Source organism: Hippoglossus hippoglossus, chromosome 3 (genome assembly GCF_009819705.1).
Source record: "Hippoglossus hippoglossus isolate fHipHip1 chromosome 3, fHipHip1.pri, whole genome shotgun sequence".
Lineage (NCBI taxonomy): Eukaryota > Metazoa > Chordata > Actinopteri > Pleuronectiformes > Pleuronectidae > Hippoglossus > Hippoglossus hippoglossus.
This window is the reverse complement of record NC_047153.1, coordinates 7,268,321-7,285,685: the sequence shown is the minus strand read 5'-3', so window position 1 is coordinate 7,285,685 and position 17,365 is coordinate 7,268,321. Positions and strand designations below refer to the sequence as shown.

Here is a 17,365-nt window from a genome sequence, read left to right as displayed (position 1 = left end):
TCATGTATCTTGATTTAAAAGTTTGACTGATTTTAAAGGGGACTGTTGTACCATTCTAGTTTTGTCAATAAAATACTAGAAAATATATTTATGCCCTTACATTTTCTTGGAGCTAAGCGGGATTTGATCTAATTACTTGTTTTATTTACTAAAAGGTCCAAAACAGAAAATAGTCCATTTACTCTCATAGACAAAGAAACAGCTTCAAAACCTCGAAATGAGACTAAAACTATTTTTGTTGTTGTACAGAAACTAGTTTCTGTACATGATGAAACTCCCGGGGGAACAAAGCATGAGGCAACAATCCAATGATGTACTTAAACAGACATTTTAATGATGTTAATCACCTGTTCATATAGATTAAGAGCGATAACAGGATTATGGGAAACAGCCTCTAACAATGATGCTAGTGATGTACAGTCTGAAGGAGACGGCCTTAAATATCCATATAAAGACGAGGAACACGCTGAAAAAAGTACTTCATCGAACCGTTTTTTTTTTTTGTTGTGTGTTTTTGTTGTTCACATTAGTTACAAGACCTTAACCAGTACTATATTTACATAGTGCAAAAATACACACTTGCTGTCAATTAACATACTTCAAACACTGTGATGGAAGTCATGGCAACAAAAAGCCTACACACAGCGTACCTTGAATCAAACCAGAAATACTTTCATCAGTAAGACATTCAGTACACCGTCATCTCCTATCTCAGGCTTCACATTGCATACAGCCCGACATACTGCATATACACGGCGCACCATCATAGACAGGCTGAGATCTCACCATGATTCACTATCAAATACCTTTTTATCAAATTGGATTCCAACTGTTAAAATGTTCTAACTATCAAATGGCTTTAAGAACAGGACGACTGTAATTTTTTTGTTTTTGTTGATGCAAAATCAAAGTCTCTTTTGTACACTTGTATTTACAAGGGTTTATCGTTAGCATGTGCATGACTGTGGGGTGACTGGTTTGACAGTGGCGACTCTGCCCGGAGGAGAGAGCGTCTCAGCTGTGGTGACGTGACTTTAAACTGGAGGTTGCAGTCGGGTGCCGAGAAAAAGTCTGAGCTCTACAAGGATTTTTTTTTTTTAACAGGCTTGGGCACTTGTAAACTTCATTAAGACGAGTAAACACTAGCTTGTCCTTTAGGTTAATTTGATTTAAGTGTTTGTTTGTTTTGCCCAGTACTTTAATATTGCTGTTAATGACTCCAGTGAGTAACTTAAATACAAACTGCATACTTTTGACTTAAAAAGATCAATTTGCCCTTTAAGGGCCGCAGGAGGAGCCAATCCCATCCGACACTGAGCAAGAGGCAGCGTACACCCACATGCAAACCCCACACAGAAAGGCCCTGGTCAAACTGGGGAGAACCTTCTTGCTGTGAGGTGACAGTGCTCAACACTAAACTTGACGTGCCACCAGTGATGAATCAGGTAAGGTTGGTGAGAGACAGCTGGAGAGCTCCGCCCCAATCTGAGAACAAACACCACCACGGAGAAGAGGAGGAGCATTTTCTTTTTTTTTTATGAAGCACAGGCAGCACATGGGAACTGAGGTCAATCCCAGTCAGAGGAAACAAACCCCAAACAGCTTCACACTTAGCAAATCAATGACACACCATTACACACCGTAGTAGAACCACCGAGAAGAGGTTATATACACACACAAAGCTTGTTTCGCTTCTTGGAAGTTAAGTCATTTGAATCATCTGAATACAGAACGGAAAACAAATTAATTTGAATGTTAAGAAAACAAAAAAGGAAAACACTCTCAGAAGACTGATGGGTGGGAGTGGTTTTGGTAGAAAGACAGAACCCCTGACACTGTAATGTTCTGTGAGGAAAAGTAAATACCAACCAAGCAGGGATACGAGCTACATCCATACGACAGCGTTTAGGTAGGGAAATGGCGTTTTCAAGCTAAAACGATCTCTGTCCACAAAAGCCTTTTGGCTCTATGAAGAGTTTTAATCCCTGTTCATACTAACACGCCTGAAAACGCACGTCACCACTCACACACACTGGGCACGCACCTGCCAGAGTAATCAGGAATCTACGACAGTCGTGACGTTGTAAAATGAAGAATGTAACTTCACAACAGCTGTTAGCAAACACAACAGTTAACATGTAATTAATTATCCATGTTGTGTTCTACACTGATAATCAAGGCTAATGCCGGTGGTTTTCTTCTAGAAGGGGGTCAGGTCATGTGATAGGAGCCTGACGCATCAGCAAATTGCCCGGAAAGAGCCAATCAGCAAGCGGTCTATGTCATTGTTTCCCCTCAAATGCCGGAGCAATGTGGATGTCAGGTGGATCTGCAGCAGGGATGAGTTTCAAACGAAAATGTAGTGGTATGGATGTAGCGTAAGAAATGCACGTCTCTCCTGCCCTCAGTGAGGTGAGAAAAACACATGTTATTTACATAAATAAAACTAATAAACACAGCAAAAGAAATGCAAACTACATGTGTCTGTACACACAGACACACGCACACACACATCCACGCACACACACACACACACAAATACTTGCAGAGCTGTAAACCTTCCTGGGCTCTGTTTAAAGTAAGATGGGAGCGGAAAGGTTCCAACCTTCCTTCTCTGTGAGCTACTGACAGCAACATTTCTTTAGCGCTCATCACTTGCTCCCAGAAAAGTCCTCGGCTCTAAAAGAGTTCAGTTAAAGAGGAGGAGAATCAAAAGCTTCCCTCTGATTTCAAGTGTAGCAGGTTGTGGGCAGAATAAATGTCACTACTATCCTTCATAATGTGTTGGCTGTTGGTTGGTCTGCGAGCCTGTGTGTTTGTAAGTTGGTCGGTTCCTCCGTGACACGTTAACGAGCTGCGTGTGAGTGTTGGTCAGTTGGTTGGATACCTGAGATTATGTCTAAGTGTCAGGGGTTAGAGACAGAGGAGAGAAGCTGCTGGTTGCTGTGAAGAGGGATGTGTGAGAGCCAGAGGACAGAGCGGATGACTGTATGTAAGAAAAGAGGGAGGAGGAGGAGGAGGACAAGTGGTTTCAGCCAGTGACCTTCTTAGCCTCCACTTGCTCTTGGTCCTCCGACGTCGTCTCTGCGATGTCTGCTGAGTCGAGGTCCTCCTCATCCTCACTCTGCCCTCTCTCCTCCTCCTCTTCCTCCTCCTCATCTTCTTCCTCCTCGTCCTCCGTACTTTCCTGGCTCTTTCCCAGCTGCAGGTTTTCCAGGGTCTTTGACACCCAGGATTCGATGCGGCTGCTGAGGGTGGGCACCTCCACAGAAATAGGTTCAGGGGTGTAGTCCTCTTCCTCCTCTTCCTCCTCCTCTGCCTCTTCCAACATCCCGGGGACGAGGGTGGAAGTGGTGGAGGTGATGGAGGAGTTCAGTGGACCCCTGCAGCTTCCATCCAACGAGCCCGTTTCTGTGCTCTGCTGTGAGGCCAGCTCCAGCCGATCGTCCACCCGCACCTCATCTCTCTCACCGGTACCCTGCGTCATAGGCCCTGCCCGGGACTGGAGAGCGGTGGAGGCAGACGGAGCTGCGATGGTGGGGGCTGCCAGCGGCTCACTCTCCTTCTGGCAGACTGTGGGAGGTGCAGGGCGACTCTGCTCAGCCTCAACAGGCTCTGGAGCATCTGAAGTCTCCACCATACTCCTCCAGTTGGTCTCTGGTGAAATGAATACATTTGTTAGGCTCAATTTTCTTATCTCAGCTAAATTACAGTCAGGGGTCAAAGCAAAGGACATTAATTCAGAGTTCTGTACTGTAGTTGGAAGAAATTGCACTTATTTCCATGATACTTTATACTTCTAATCTGCTACATGTCGGAGGGATGAACTTTTTACGCAGCTTTTATCTGACAGGTGTAGTTGCTAGTTACTTTTCAGACAAAGGTTTTGTATAAAAGAAATGACAAAATCTAATAAAGATTAAAACTAAACCAGAGGTCCCAACTAGACACTGAAGGTGGGACCTCTGGTTTAGTTTAAGACACAAGACACACAATCCCATCCTTACACTTTTAATTAAGTACATAATTGGAATAATTCTGATTAAAGATACCCCTTAAGAACTATGACAAAGGTGAAAAGCAGAGAGACAGAAATGAGGGATCTTACCATACTCCTTTTCATTGACTTCTGAGATGGGCTCAGAGAAGATGGAGCAGAAGGAGATTGCAGAAGCAGCAGAGTGGTTACGGGAATGCCCCATGTGGTGTGGGACTTTCTTGTCGTTTTTCAGCGCCTCCTCGGCCTGCTCCTGCTCCAGAGCTGACACCATGTCCTTATAGGCCTTCCTGGCTTCTTCTGTCAGAGCGACTAAACGGTTGAAGAGACCCTGAAGGAGGTGGAGGGATTTGATCGAGTTACAAAGAGGCAAAAAAAAAAACGGAAACTCAATGGCTCTCAGCCATAAATAAGTCTGATGTGTTACAAAAGTGAAAATGTCAATGTCAGACAGGGAAAACAACCGCCTTGGTGTTGTTAATAAATAAAAAACACAAGCTGCTCCAAGGTCCCTATATGTCTCTACAGCTCTATATTGTATTTTATATCTAGATTAGTTCATCAGACGAATGTACGAGTGGGTGGTTAGGTGAGTGGGTGGATGGATAGAAAGCAATTTATAACAACTTTACTTTTATTGGCTGCCAGTGCGTTACCTCGGCTCCAGAATAGTTGAAAATGCCGACCACGCTAACAGGCACTAGTTTGTTGACGCAGCGACCAAGAGCTTTTCTGCCCAGGGCAAAAACAAATGGGATCTCCTGCTCCCGAGCCATGGCAATCACATTGTACAACGCTTCGTCCAAACCACCTGAAACACAGGAAATAATTAGTATTACTCAAGTGAATCAAATTCAAGAAATGAACAAAAAGAACAGAAGGCAATGACTTTGACAGTGAGTGAAAACCCTGCTGTTTTGGTCATTTCTAAAATGAGGGCTGCAGAACTTGGCATCTATTAATGTGTGACTGATGAAGCTGGAATGCTGAACAAGCTGCTGCGACTCGCTCAAAAGCTCAAGAAACAAGTCAAAGGAGGCTGCAGATTTAGGTGAAACTTCTCTGCAGCTTTAAACATGTTCACAGCACAGTCAGACAATCTGATCAATAATATGAAGCTGTTGCAGTAGATGGGTTTGTGAAATTCTTCACCTTTGGCCTGGATCTTTTCACAGTTTGGAGAGATGATGACACACTTAATCTTGTGCAGCTTCATGTGCTTGGTGACCTCTCTGAGACCCATGACCAGGCGGCGTTTGGACTTGGCCTTGGTGGGATCGTTCTGGTAGACCCGCTCCTGGAAGCGAACCAGTTCCTGTAACAGCATAGTCACGCTCTCGTCGATCTCCTTACTCAGAACCTGGTTACAGTACCTGTGGAGAAAAGAAGACGTGAGAGGGCAGAGGAAAATAAATCATGGAGGTATTCAAAACATGTTATGACAGGCTGCCACAGTGTAGGTAATTAATCGGGAAACACTGAGGTTAATGTGTAGTGGTTGCTCCCATAATCGTGATTTGTTGATTTTCATCTACAGGTTTTGGGAGTGTGGGCTTATCAAAACAAGCCATTGAGAAAGTTTCTAAAGCTTCACAGACCAAACAAGTAATTGAAAAATACAATCACTATTATGATGATATATTATGATTGTTGACTTCCTTAAAATTACTTTCCCTGCATGTTTATACAGATATTCATGAAATCTTTTTTTGTCATGTTGACACCAGAAAACATTGTTCTACTAACTTTGTAGTAAATGAAATATCTTTCACAAGGTTGACAGAGCGGTCTGAGGAAAGAGCATCAGGCTGGTCAGAGCGGAGGGGCGGCGTTTGGCTACTGAGGCTTTTTGGAGGCTTTAAATGCAAAATCAGTTCGAGAGGGGTGGGCTGGGACAAAAGGCCGACAGCAGAGGACACAGAAGGACAAAGCTGTGTTTGTGACCACTGGCATACATTTTTGCTGAGAAGGGACAGTGTGCTAGGCATCCTTGCCGTATGCGACAATTCTTTATTGTACAGTTCCGCCCTTAAAAACACCAGTTAACTTTCAGTGCCAAGGCTCTGCGAGTTTTGAGTGGGACAAATATTTGCTTCTCAAACCCTTTTTTTGTCACCACATTCTGCATTTTTCAGACTTTCTCATGCCAGGGATTCCTACAAAAGGTCTTTCCTGTTCCACGTCCCGTTTCTCACTCCATGTGGGATAAGAGTGTGAACTTACTCTCTGAAACGTCGGCTGTGGATCTTGGTGATCGCGTTGGAAGCCATGGGACTCCCGATGCCAGAGCTGGCAGGAGAACCCTGGGACACTGGAGTGATGCTGTACGGAGAGTTCTGGCTGGCTGGGGAAAGGGACGCATCACTGGGCACACTCAGACCATTCTCTGTGGTAGAAACAACGGACCAGAAGTAATTAGGAACTGTTTAGTGGATAAAAAAAAATATAGGTTCGAAGTGTCTTGATAATGAATCGGCCTCACCTTCTTGAGAGGCAGGCTCTTGTGTAAGATCATCAGTAAAACGTAGACACTCATCTCCATGTTCCTCCTGGCCTGAGGACTCTTGTTCCACACTCGTCTTCCCTTTCTTCCCTTCACGTTCCTTCAAGATGATCTAGGAAAAAAAAGTACAAAACAGAAGGTAAAAAAACAAGGCTTCTTACAAAGCATCTTAATAGCATCATCCTCCCACCTCTCCTAAATCTATAACGTCAACTGAAATCACCAACCTTCTTCAGGGCTGTTGGCCGTTTGACTTTGGGAATCTCCCTCTCCTTCCCTCTCTTGATGCGGGGTGCAGTGGAATCCAGGGCATTATGTGGGGCCGAGTACGGCTGCTGATGAATCTTCAACATGGATGGCACGTGGGTCAAGCCTGAGCTGTGGAATGGAGTGGTTGTTCCAACTGGAGAAAAGGAGGACAAAGTCAGCAGAGTGACTGTGGCCATGTTTACAGAGGTTCATCATTTAGCCGGTAATTCGGGCTATTTTAAGTCACAGTTACTTTACCAGACAGTGTATCCCTTTATTGTAAATTAATGCAGGGATATAGTATTTTAAAATGTTTTTTATTTCATGCAACTCGTTAATGTCTGACAGAGTTTATGAATACCTGTAAAAGACAGTGGTTTGGTGTTGGTGATTTGTTTGGCCTTCACAGCCTGCTGATGTTTCTCCAAAGCTGCCAGCATGTCTCCCAGGTCCAGCTCAACGGAGGTTTTACTCTTCTTCCCGGCTGCTTTGGTGAATGCCTCCTGCCAGGCGAGGAAAGAATTGACAGAACATGTTCACTACCTTGAAACAGTCAAATACAAGTGGAGATCAATTCATAGGCCAAGACGGACAGAGCGGAACTGATAAAACAAGGCACAGAAATGCATCAGTAGGTCGTAACATTCAAATTGTTGTGTGAACCCAACCCTCATGACCAGCAGACATACTTGTACAGGTAAATACCTGTAATTTCTTCTGTTCCATGCTGATTTCAGAGTACTCCTGTGCAGTGGCCAAGGCAGCAGCCAGAGCCTTCTTCCTCTGGCTCTTGGCCCTCTTGGGAACAGATGTGGTGATGGGGATGGGTGTTTGCACAATGTTGATAGGGGAGTTTTCTGGTAGGTTATCCAGCTGTGATGCATGTAGAGACACAAGCGAGTGTTTAGTACGGGTCTAAAGGTCCCAAATGTCAATGATTAGACTTCCCTGTCTGATATTAACATCCCATCCACAGTGACCACAATATGCCAGGGGCACCACACCTTGCTACTCATTTCAGAAAGGCACCATTTGCAGTAACAGTTATCAAGAGGAGCAGTCAACACAAGTACTGTAAGTGCTAGCAGCTAATGCTAATTCCAAGCTTCTACTGGTTTAAGACAAAACTGTTACTCAAGCTTTTTGCTGCGTTTCTTTACATTCTAACCCATTTGTTTTTACCACAGAAGTCTGGTGCCACTTGCTCAGACAGAGCAACTCTCTTTTTTTACAAATAGTATCGAAAAAGTATCGGTATCGAAATTCAGATCTTGGTATCGAAACCTAAATTTTGGTATTGTGACAACACTACTCTGCAAACAGTAAATATACCGAGAACTTTTTCAGGAGGCACTTTCTCTTACCAGGCTTTTGGGCAGTTTGGGTTGCGTGTGTATCTGGGCTGGAGCAGCTTCTGGTTTGGTGCTACGTTGGACGGCTCCTCCAGAAGCAAGATCTGGAAACTCATCTTCATCCTGACCAAGTAGAAAATATTTAAGCAAAACAAAATACTAGAACCTAACATAAGCCTTTGATGTTAACAGTGAGTCATTGAAATGAAATTCACAAGAAACCTTCGCTGACCTCAAAGTAGAGGGGCTCTGGAGTGAGCTCAGTGCCAGTGGCCGCTGCTGGCTGCAGTCTTTGTTCTGACTGGTTGGGTGGCAAACGCCCTGGATAACCACTGTGGAAATCCTGAAAGGCAGAGAACAGAGGAGTCAGACAGGATTCTGCTATTCAACAACCTCTGTTATTTGATTTGTGCACATATAGAGTCTGGTGACTGCAACATTGTAAGAGAGGAGACTAACACACAGACAATCCTAGTGGCTTTGTACTCTTTGTATATATTCCTATTTTTATCTTATTGTTTACTGCTATGTGTGAGGGAAACTACTTTTATGTAAGTGATGTGTGAACTGGCGACGTTTTTTTAAGTTTTGATAGATTGCTCAAACTTCAGGGACGTGAGACTGGATATTAGCCACACAAAAGGTTCAATAAATATTCTGAAAAATTCTAACTTCACATGCCACCAAAACAACACTATGCTAATGATTCATGCTAAATATACTGTATGATTAGCATTTATAAAAATCTTCAGGGTTGTCAGATAATTACAAGAATTATAATTTTAGCAAGCAAGGTATGCTAATATTGCACATCACGTTTTTGAAGTCAAAACCACAATAGGAAAAAGTCTGACTGTTAAACTGCAGTGCCTTCTTGTTCACTTTTCTATTTTCTATTTATTCTTTTGAAACGATTGTCTTCAGTTGTAAACTGCTGTTTATTTGTTGTCTTAGTGCGTTTTTTGTTTCTTATCCCAAACCCCACTATCATCATTTGGACTCTGTTCCCTACAGTTGAATGGGGACTTGCTCTGTGACTTTCAGTCTTTTACTCAGTGTCCACTCCACTGGGATCTACTGTACCTGTGAGAAGTTTCTATGTTCAGGATTCTTCCTCTGCTCCGCTCTGTGAAACTGGCCGTTCCTGTCCCCCCAGGACTTTGGCGTCGCCTGAGAGGCTACATTCACCCAGGCATCTGCTACCAAATAAAAAGAACAATAGTAACTCTCAGGTAAAAGAAAAATGAATTTGTAAGACATTAGATACAGGGCGCATAATAACTATGGCTATGAAAGCATGATGTGAGGATATGAGGAAAGGAAAGATTGGAACACCATGTTCAAACTTACATGTCATGACACCAGCCTCTACTCCCTGTACGACACACCAAAAAACATACAAAGGATAGAGACAAGTTAATATATCTAGAGTATGTTAAACATGCTAGTAACAATGTGAGGGCAAAGCTAATTTAAGGATTAAACTAAATGCCAGTCACTGTTGCTCCATATGTGAAGTCTTGTGTGTTGTGGTATGTCCTAGTTTTTCTGCCAGGTGAAAATGACATCAAGCATCATTACTTCAGAACCTGTTATGAAAGTAACGTCTTTTAACTCTTTAAAAGTATTATTATTATAAGAGAAAAATGCTCGGGCTGTGACTCAAGTCAAATTAAATTTAGACACACAAAGAAAGAGTCTGGGGTAACATGCTAAGTCCACCTATCATACAAAAAACACACTTGACTATTTGCTGTGTAGAGAGCAAAGCAACGTCATAGCAGAAGCTTTGTTTAAATTTCCAAATATGTTCATGACGTCTATATTATTAATAGATTTTTTGCAGGTGAGGGAGGTGGAGGTGAGCAAAAGGATTTGAATTAAATATATCTTTTAACTAATGTCCACATATTTAGTTTTTGTCTAAAATACATTGCATTGCTGTACTTGCTACTTCCTGACTTGATATCTGTCCAACTATTCTTATTTTGTGCTTCACATTTTTAATGTGAATTTTTAGCATTGCTCCAAACCAGAATGAAAACAGTTCTGTTCTGAAGCATAATCAGTTTACAGGATTATTGGGAAAAAACTATTTCTTCAAAACGTGTTGGATCTGGGGCTGATGCAACAACATTGTTCATTCAGAGGTCGAGTTGACCCCAATAGTAGCCAACATACCGTAGGTGCTGCTGCATGCTCTGCTGGTCGTTGTGTTACCCCAGCGCCCTGGTTGTGTTTGGGGCTACAGTATCCGCTGTCACTGTCTATATCTGCCTCACAGGTGCCCTGCTCGTTGTAGTTTTCAGCTGGATGGGACGCCCGTCTTCTCTTTGTTCGGTTCTTCCACAGCAGAGGACTGGCTCGCTCCGCAGCACATCGCCCTGACATCTCACCTGGGAAATCTGAGGGCAAGGGAGGAGAAACTAGACCTGAAGTAAACTTGTTGCACGGTGTGACAGAGTGGAATAATACTGCAACTATATTTAACATGCAAGTAAGTTCAAAACTATTATACGTGCTGGAGATTAATCTACAGAGACTCACTGAACACAGACTTTGACCTGGAGTTAACTCTATGATGTTTTTCATGTGTCATCAAACCATAACAGAAATACCCAAGTTATTTACACAGGCTCTGGTTTCTCGGAAGCAGAGATGACACAGATTACATCATGAGCTGGACATGTCAATCATTCTGACTGGAAACTCTGCATTCCAGGTCTTTCATGAACTTAAGCACAAGCATCAACAACCTGTAAGACCAGACACTGCTCTTAGCTGCATTGTGCTTCGCTGACAGGAATAATTATTGTTGAAGGGTAAAGCTGCCAATTTTATCAGTCTGATGAATGTTTGGCGCCTGAACTTCCTTTCAGCCGCAGGACTCAAGAAAAACACTGAACCTGGCAATAAACTTTTCTGTCAAAAAATGTAATACACCCTACAAGGAGGCACTTAAATGCATATTTACTTGTTGCCACAGTATTTTTACCGGTCTGCTGTGCTGCATCAACCAGCATCACGGTCTTGGTTCTACCATCGGGCCCCATGGTGCACACCTCCTTCTGCACAGCTACATTCCTCATTGGAGGCCGACGACCTCTTGAAGCCTGGCACACACCCAACTGTTGCTACAGGGGAGAAAAAAGAGGCAGGGTTACTGACGACATAAGGTGACGATGAGAATAAACAAATGACCTATGACGTACATGTGACAGTATCACAATAGGGCTGTTGACATTCTGTACCTTTGGGAGAATGTTAGATCTGACCATGCCTCTCCCCCTCTGGCTGGCCATCCCATATGCTGGTCCCAGAGGCAGTGGCCTTTCCCCGACATCTGCTGAGACTGGGTTGATTACTCCAGTTTGCACAGGACCCGTGTAGGTGCCAGGGAAGGGCTGATAGAAGCCCATGACAGGTGGGCAGGGAGCAGGCATAATCTGGTAGTAAGCATACTCGTTGGACACAGGAGGCTGGGGGGAAGACAAGATGGGGTAGGCCAGGTACGGTCCACCAGGGGTAGGGTTAGGCTGCTGCCAGCGCAGCTCCCCTCCATTATACATCGGATGTTGCCTGTGAAACAGTAAAGTTTTAAAATTCATTTCTACAAATATTTCTTGAATACTGTGCTTTGAAAATGCTGACTTTATGAAAATGGCAAATTTAATAATTAGAGGCAGTTGGGGGATTGAGAAGCGGTCCAAATCAAATCCAAAGTGTCCTCCAATAACACAATGACCTTAACTGTCCTCCTCCAGTAAATCAGGACATAAAGACCGTGACGTTCAGGGTGGAAAAAACCCACACATGTTAAATGTGTCATTAACAGGCATCATGGCAACTGCCAAAAAACTAAAGTAGATGTGGAATTATGAGCCTTCCAAGACAAATGGACATAATAAATAAAAGACAAGTCAGTCTGCATAGTTTTGTGGACATGATCGTTGTTATGAAAAGGCCAATCTGGAGCATCATTCAAGCTCAGAAACACGCTCATGCTTTCAAGGGCAAGAACGAATGTGCATGGATAAAGTTAACGTTAAGTATGGCCCTTAAAAGATGTTCTAAAAATTGAATTGCTCTTGATTGGAAAAAGTTAAAATTAACACACAAGACTGAACAAAACTATAAAGCTGAGGTTGTGAGAAAGGTCATTTTGTTTTAATATAAAACTACAGTATTTAGCTGTCAATTGTTATACATTACTGTAGGTCAGCCTTAGGCTACGTCTGCACTATGTGCCTGTATTATGTGAGACAGGAAGAGATTCAATATACATTGTATGTCAAATCAGACTTTGTATTGACAAATACCCAATTGAAAAAAGTTCAAAGGTTTCTAAAACTTTGTGTTACTTATTCAAAACACTTTTCAGATTGTATTCTTCTACACAAACAACAATAATGCGGGGGAAACTTTTTTTGTGCTCCACAAAATAAGATTAAAGTTTATTTAGGAAGACGGAGGCGGCTCCCATGATGTGTGTGATGGTTAGTGAGTTAGGGAGTGTCACGCAGTATGGAGAAAGCTCTCGATAAGGATCCAGATGATATTTTCACAGCCGGCTTACTATAGTGGGTTATTTCCTTGCATTCAAATGGTGGGGAAGGAAACAAAGGAGCGGATGTGTGCAGGATACAGCAGATCACTCTGGACAAAGAAAGAGCCACTGGAAACACAAACTGGGCTTCCATGTAAACTCTGGAACTCTGGGGAGGTTTCCATTCATAATTAAGCAGTCTTAAACAACAGAGCAATCGAATGGCTCTCACTCAGTGCACTGTTTAAAGGCTGTGTTCGTGATCTCTTTAGTGAAGCACAACATCAGGGACACGGCGTTCTCTTCTTCTTATTATAGTACACAGAGTTATGCTGAAAATAGAATGGTCCAGAAGAGAGAAGATTGTTCTTGGGCAGTTCAAATTGGGGGCACCAGACTTCCCACAGTGCCACAGGGAATGGCCATAATTTTGCCTTAATTGACCGCATTGGCAAAATCCATTATTATCTTTAACCAGAGTTAATGAAGTTGAAGCGAGTGCCACTCATTACCTAATCTCCCCCCCCCCCGATAGAGAAACAGTACCTGTTGGCTTGGTTCTCCTGGACAAAAGGGTAGCAGGTGATGAGGTAGCTTGGTATGGGAGTGGTTTCCACCCCTCCACCACCTCCTCCTCCCCCTCCTCCTCCTCCTCCACCGATACCTCCGCTCCCTCCTCCACCACCGGCCTCTCCAGAAAGACTCATGCTGACCAGGGTTCCTTCAAAACCTTTCTTCTGTGGGATGAACGGTTCCACTTCGGCTGAAAGCTTCACATCCTGCAAAGAGACAAATGAGCAGCCATTACTATCACACCATGAGCGACGGCAAAGAGCACAGAACATCCATCCATCTATCCATTAGCTACACTGCTTATCCATTGAGGGTCGTGGGGGGGCTGGAGCCAATCCTAGCTGACATTATGAGAGAAAGAGCACAGACCTATTTGTCAAATTGCTGAAATAAAGTTGCTCAAGTAAATCACAACACTCTCTGCTTACATTTTTTTCAAGACCTTGTTTTTTGCCTTCTCCATATCTGTATCCACGTGAGACACCACATGATAGTATTGTATTAATCTTATCGCCATTCCTTACCTAACAAATGGGACAGTTGTAGGGTGTTGTAATTTGGGTTGTCAAACAGGTTAGTTAGTCAGATAGGCCTTAAAATAAAACTAGGTCTAAAGACAAAACTTTCCAACATCAGCTGTCAAAACACTGAAAACTACAACAGCATGACACAATCTTTCTGAGCCCAAGAATGTTTAGGTCCTGAATGTCTGACAGGGACAGAGAGAGCTGTACAGCCTCTCATTTATTTAGGGCAATGCACTATACACTAGTGACCGATTAGAGCAGAAAATATAACTCTTTCTGAAGCCCTTATAAAGAGTTGAAGGTATCATGGAACTTTGGGGAATCAAAAAATATCCAATCAAAAATAAAATCACTAAAGCAATTCAGTCAAAAAGCCAAAGGCCCAATAATGACCTCATTTAGTCACTGTGCACCGACTCAAGGTCTTCTTCTAGTCAGTCTAGTTTTATGCTTGTCAAGATTTATAGGCTGATTATATCAAGCCAACACTCAGGCTGTTGTGGAAAACAAATGATACAACAGACAGAAAGGTCAAAGATTAGAGATCAGGTGAGAGCAGGTTTTGGACTCAAACACAGATGAAACCCAAGCTCAACCAGCCACTGCAGACTACTGCTCTGTAGTAAAGTAGATTCATAGCCTTTAGATCGTTACATTATGCTTATTGACCATTTTTTTATGTTTACATTTGCTGATATATCGTCTTCAGAAATGTTAGCACCGGAAAATCCATATCAGTTGGCCCCTAATCAACAAACTATAATGTTTACTTTAATTTGAGACTCCTTACATGATTATCAGACAAAGTTAAGTATATAGAAATGTGACAATCCTAAATTTTCTCAGTTTAGAGATTTGGGAAATAGAGTTGATCATGTCATAAAACTTTAAAACAGTGAAGTACCTGACATTTACAATTAGAAGCAAACAACTAATTTTTCCCATGACCGAAAAATAACACAACTGCCCTTCTTGTTTTGTTTTTTAACTGTCTGTCTATTAACACTGCTATCCGTCTAGAAGCATCTTTTGCACCTCTCAGTGATCCTCACTTAACATCATGTTGACACTGGTCTACCCCAAGTTAGCAGCTCTGTGCGAGAGGTCCCATTCAAAATAATCTACTATTCTGCAAAGGATGAGGAGAGGTGACAGGGTTTAGAGTACAAAGACGCCCCCTCACTTCTGAAACAGTGGTCGGGATGCATGAATAGAGGAACAGTGCGGCCAGTGGATGTCAGACAGACAGCTATTGTTTTCCACTGCTACTGACTGTGGGTGGATCCCTCAGTTTTCCTTAGTTGATCTATAGGATCCATCCTACCGAAAAAAAAAAAAAAAAAAAGGTCATGGTGAATGGAATCTGTTTCGCCAGTTCAGTACAAACGAAACTATAAATATAAATACAGATTTCTTTTTTTTAACTACCGAAGATTAATAACAGATGCTTGGACTGATATATGATTGGAAGGATTTAACGCCACAGCGGTTGGTCTGAACCTGCACGATGGCACAGTATGGCTGAGAGGCTGTTGTTATAGGATTATGTTTGAGAGGATAAAGTAGGGACAGTACTAAAGGATAAGCTAATTACATACCAAGCCGCAGCATGGAGGCCACGTGCACAGTCGCTCACTAATGGTGAATCTTGAATTGTGAACGCTGACGGAGAAATCTGACTAATTAGAGAAGTCGATTTTTGAAGAATGGTCGAGTGCCGGTCCGAGGACGAATCTCTTGATTCAACCATGAGTCTTTGTGCATCTCTGTGTCGGTGAGAATAGCTGCGATTGTGAAAAAGACAATGAGGTCAGACCCAGATGTGCATCCGCTGGGGATGACAGAACTCGGGGGAGGTTCAACTGGGGGCTACTGATCTCACAAGCCTCTGTTTGTCCATGCGTTTTCACACCAGTTGCTTTCCACGTACCACCACCATACACTTGTGCTTCTGTACAGCAGCAGCAGCAGGGTGGGCTGTATACATACAGGAGCATGCAGATGCAGTTTATTGGGAACACCTACTACAAAATAAAATACTGCAGTCTGATACAACAGTCCTGCAACGACTCCTACCTTCATGGAGGCTGTGAGGTTTGGTTTGAGAGGATTTGGCACAAATTCATGATGATTTTGGAGGAAGTAGTTTTTTTAATGCTGTTGGATTTTTGTGCAAACATATTCAACTAGGATTGGCTCCAGCTCCCTCAAAGGATAAGGGGCGTAGATAATGGACTGATGGCTGTTGGAAAAGCTTCACTTATATAAATATGGAGGACAACAGACAATAATCAACAATAATAAACACATAGATGAGCTAATAATCTCCATGCAGCAGAACTGTTGTTGTTGGTTTCATCTGCATGTAGATACTAATCTGCAATCTGAGAGTAGATAGCACATGTTTAGGTGCAGCCTGTCCTGTATTTAGACCCATTGATTTAACATGTTGGCAAACCGAGCACAAGCAAACTTCCTGCATTGCGAGCAGCGTCGCAGGAATGTCATACATGCAGAAGAACCAGACATTCCTCCCGTGACGGTCACGAAAACCTGTCCGCCCCACCGACACCTCTTCTCCGGATCAACATTCCTGCCGTGATTGAAACCTCTTTGTGGAATCTCCCTCTCCGGGCCTGTTTCCATACGGTCACATTCAAAAACTAAAAAACGTCTCGGGCCAGTGTGTGCACCCGCGGCTCCGCGGAACACACGAGCTGCGCCGTCAACATGACAGCTGGGGCTGCTTAGCTTCAGCTAGCTAGCGAGCAGGCTAGCGGAGGAAAGCTAACGTTTAAACGCAGACTCGCTTTTAAAGGGTTTAACTCGCGTGAATGTTGTCATGAAAATACATTGAAGCCGGGGTTTTTTTATATAGAAAAGGATAAACACACGTGCAGCGTAACGACTGGAAATAAATGCATTATCCGTTTTTGTATTTCATAATGAGCTGCGGGTACCGTTAGCTGTTTCGATGTTAGCTCACTAGCCAAACGGAATAACAGTGCTGCTGCTCCCTGTTGTGCTACACAACCCACAAAGAGCGGGTTTACATGTAATGTAAGTAACACATCTGTTGGTGGAGTCAACACCACAGCAGTTGTTATATAAATTACGTTCACGACAAAAGAGAATTGGGCCTCGGCGGCTTTAAAACTAACGTTATCTTCCCTATCCCCCCCCCCCCCCCCCCCCCCACACACACACACAAGCTAACGCGTTAGCAACGGGGGAAAAAAAAGAAATGATGTTAAAATAAACTATTTACCTTATTGTCACTAGCGTCCATGTCAGTCAGCCTCGCCGCCGCAAACCTTCATCGGCCACAGTGTGGACGTCAGGAGCTGGGTCCTTTCAACTTCTCCATCGTCGACAGAAACGATAATAAGGGCGATGGTGGTGGTGGTGGTGGTCACCGGGGGCTCGAGGATCGGACTCCCCTGCTAACTGTTGCTAGATGCTGCTGCTGCGTCAGCTGGCGGAGCTCGGACCAGCCTGTGGTCGCGGAGCAAACTGCTGTCACTGTGGAAATGGGAGTCACCTGGAACGGAAGCCGCTCAAGCCCAGAAAGCGTTGTTGTTATGTGTGTGTGTGTTTTTTTTATTGGCTCAGAAATGT

General features: G+C 43.3%; 1 protein-coding gene across 6 annotated transcripts; it reads right to left on the bottom strand.

Moving 5' to 3' along the window:
- Positions 1-311: 311 nt before the first annotated feature.
- secisbp2l (SECIS binding protein 2-like) lies at positions 312-17,327 on the bottom strand. 6 transcript variants are annotated; one of them, XM_034574867.1, is made up of 18 exons: positions 17,016-17,327; positions 13,194-13,426; positions 11,353-11,680; positions 11,076-11,235; positions 10,283-10,506; positions 9,452-9,476; positions 9,185-9,300; positions 8,334-8,444; positions 8,114-8,224; positions 7,455-7,622; positions 7,111-7,252; positions 6,728-6,903; positions 6,480-6,612; positions 6,221-6,383; positions 5,150-5,370; positions 4,630-4,808; positions 4,109-4,328; positions 312-3,657 (listed from the first exon to the last, which is right to left on the bottom strand). In XM_034574867.1, exons 1-18 carry the CDS (start codon positions 17,034-17,036, stop codon positions 3,032-3,034), a joined length of 3,357 nt encoding a protein of 1,118 aa, XP_034430758.1. In that variant the 5' UTR covers positions 17,037-17,327; the 3' UTR covers positions 312-3,031. The 6 variants fall into 6 exon arrangements, with proteins under 6 accessions (XP_034430758.1, XP_034430785.1, XP_034430769.1 ...); XM_034574894.1 differs by having other exon boundaries at positions 4,654-4,808; XM_034574878.1 differs by having other exon boundaries at positions 9,185-9,297.
- Positions 17,328-17,365: the final 38 nt, after the last annotated feature.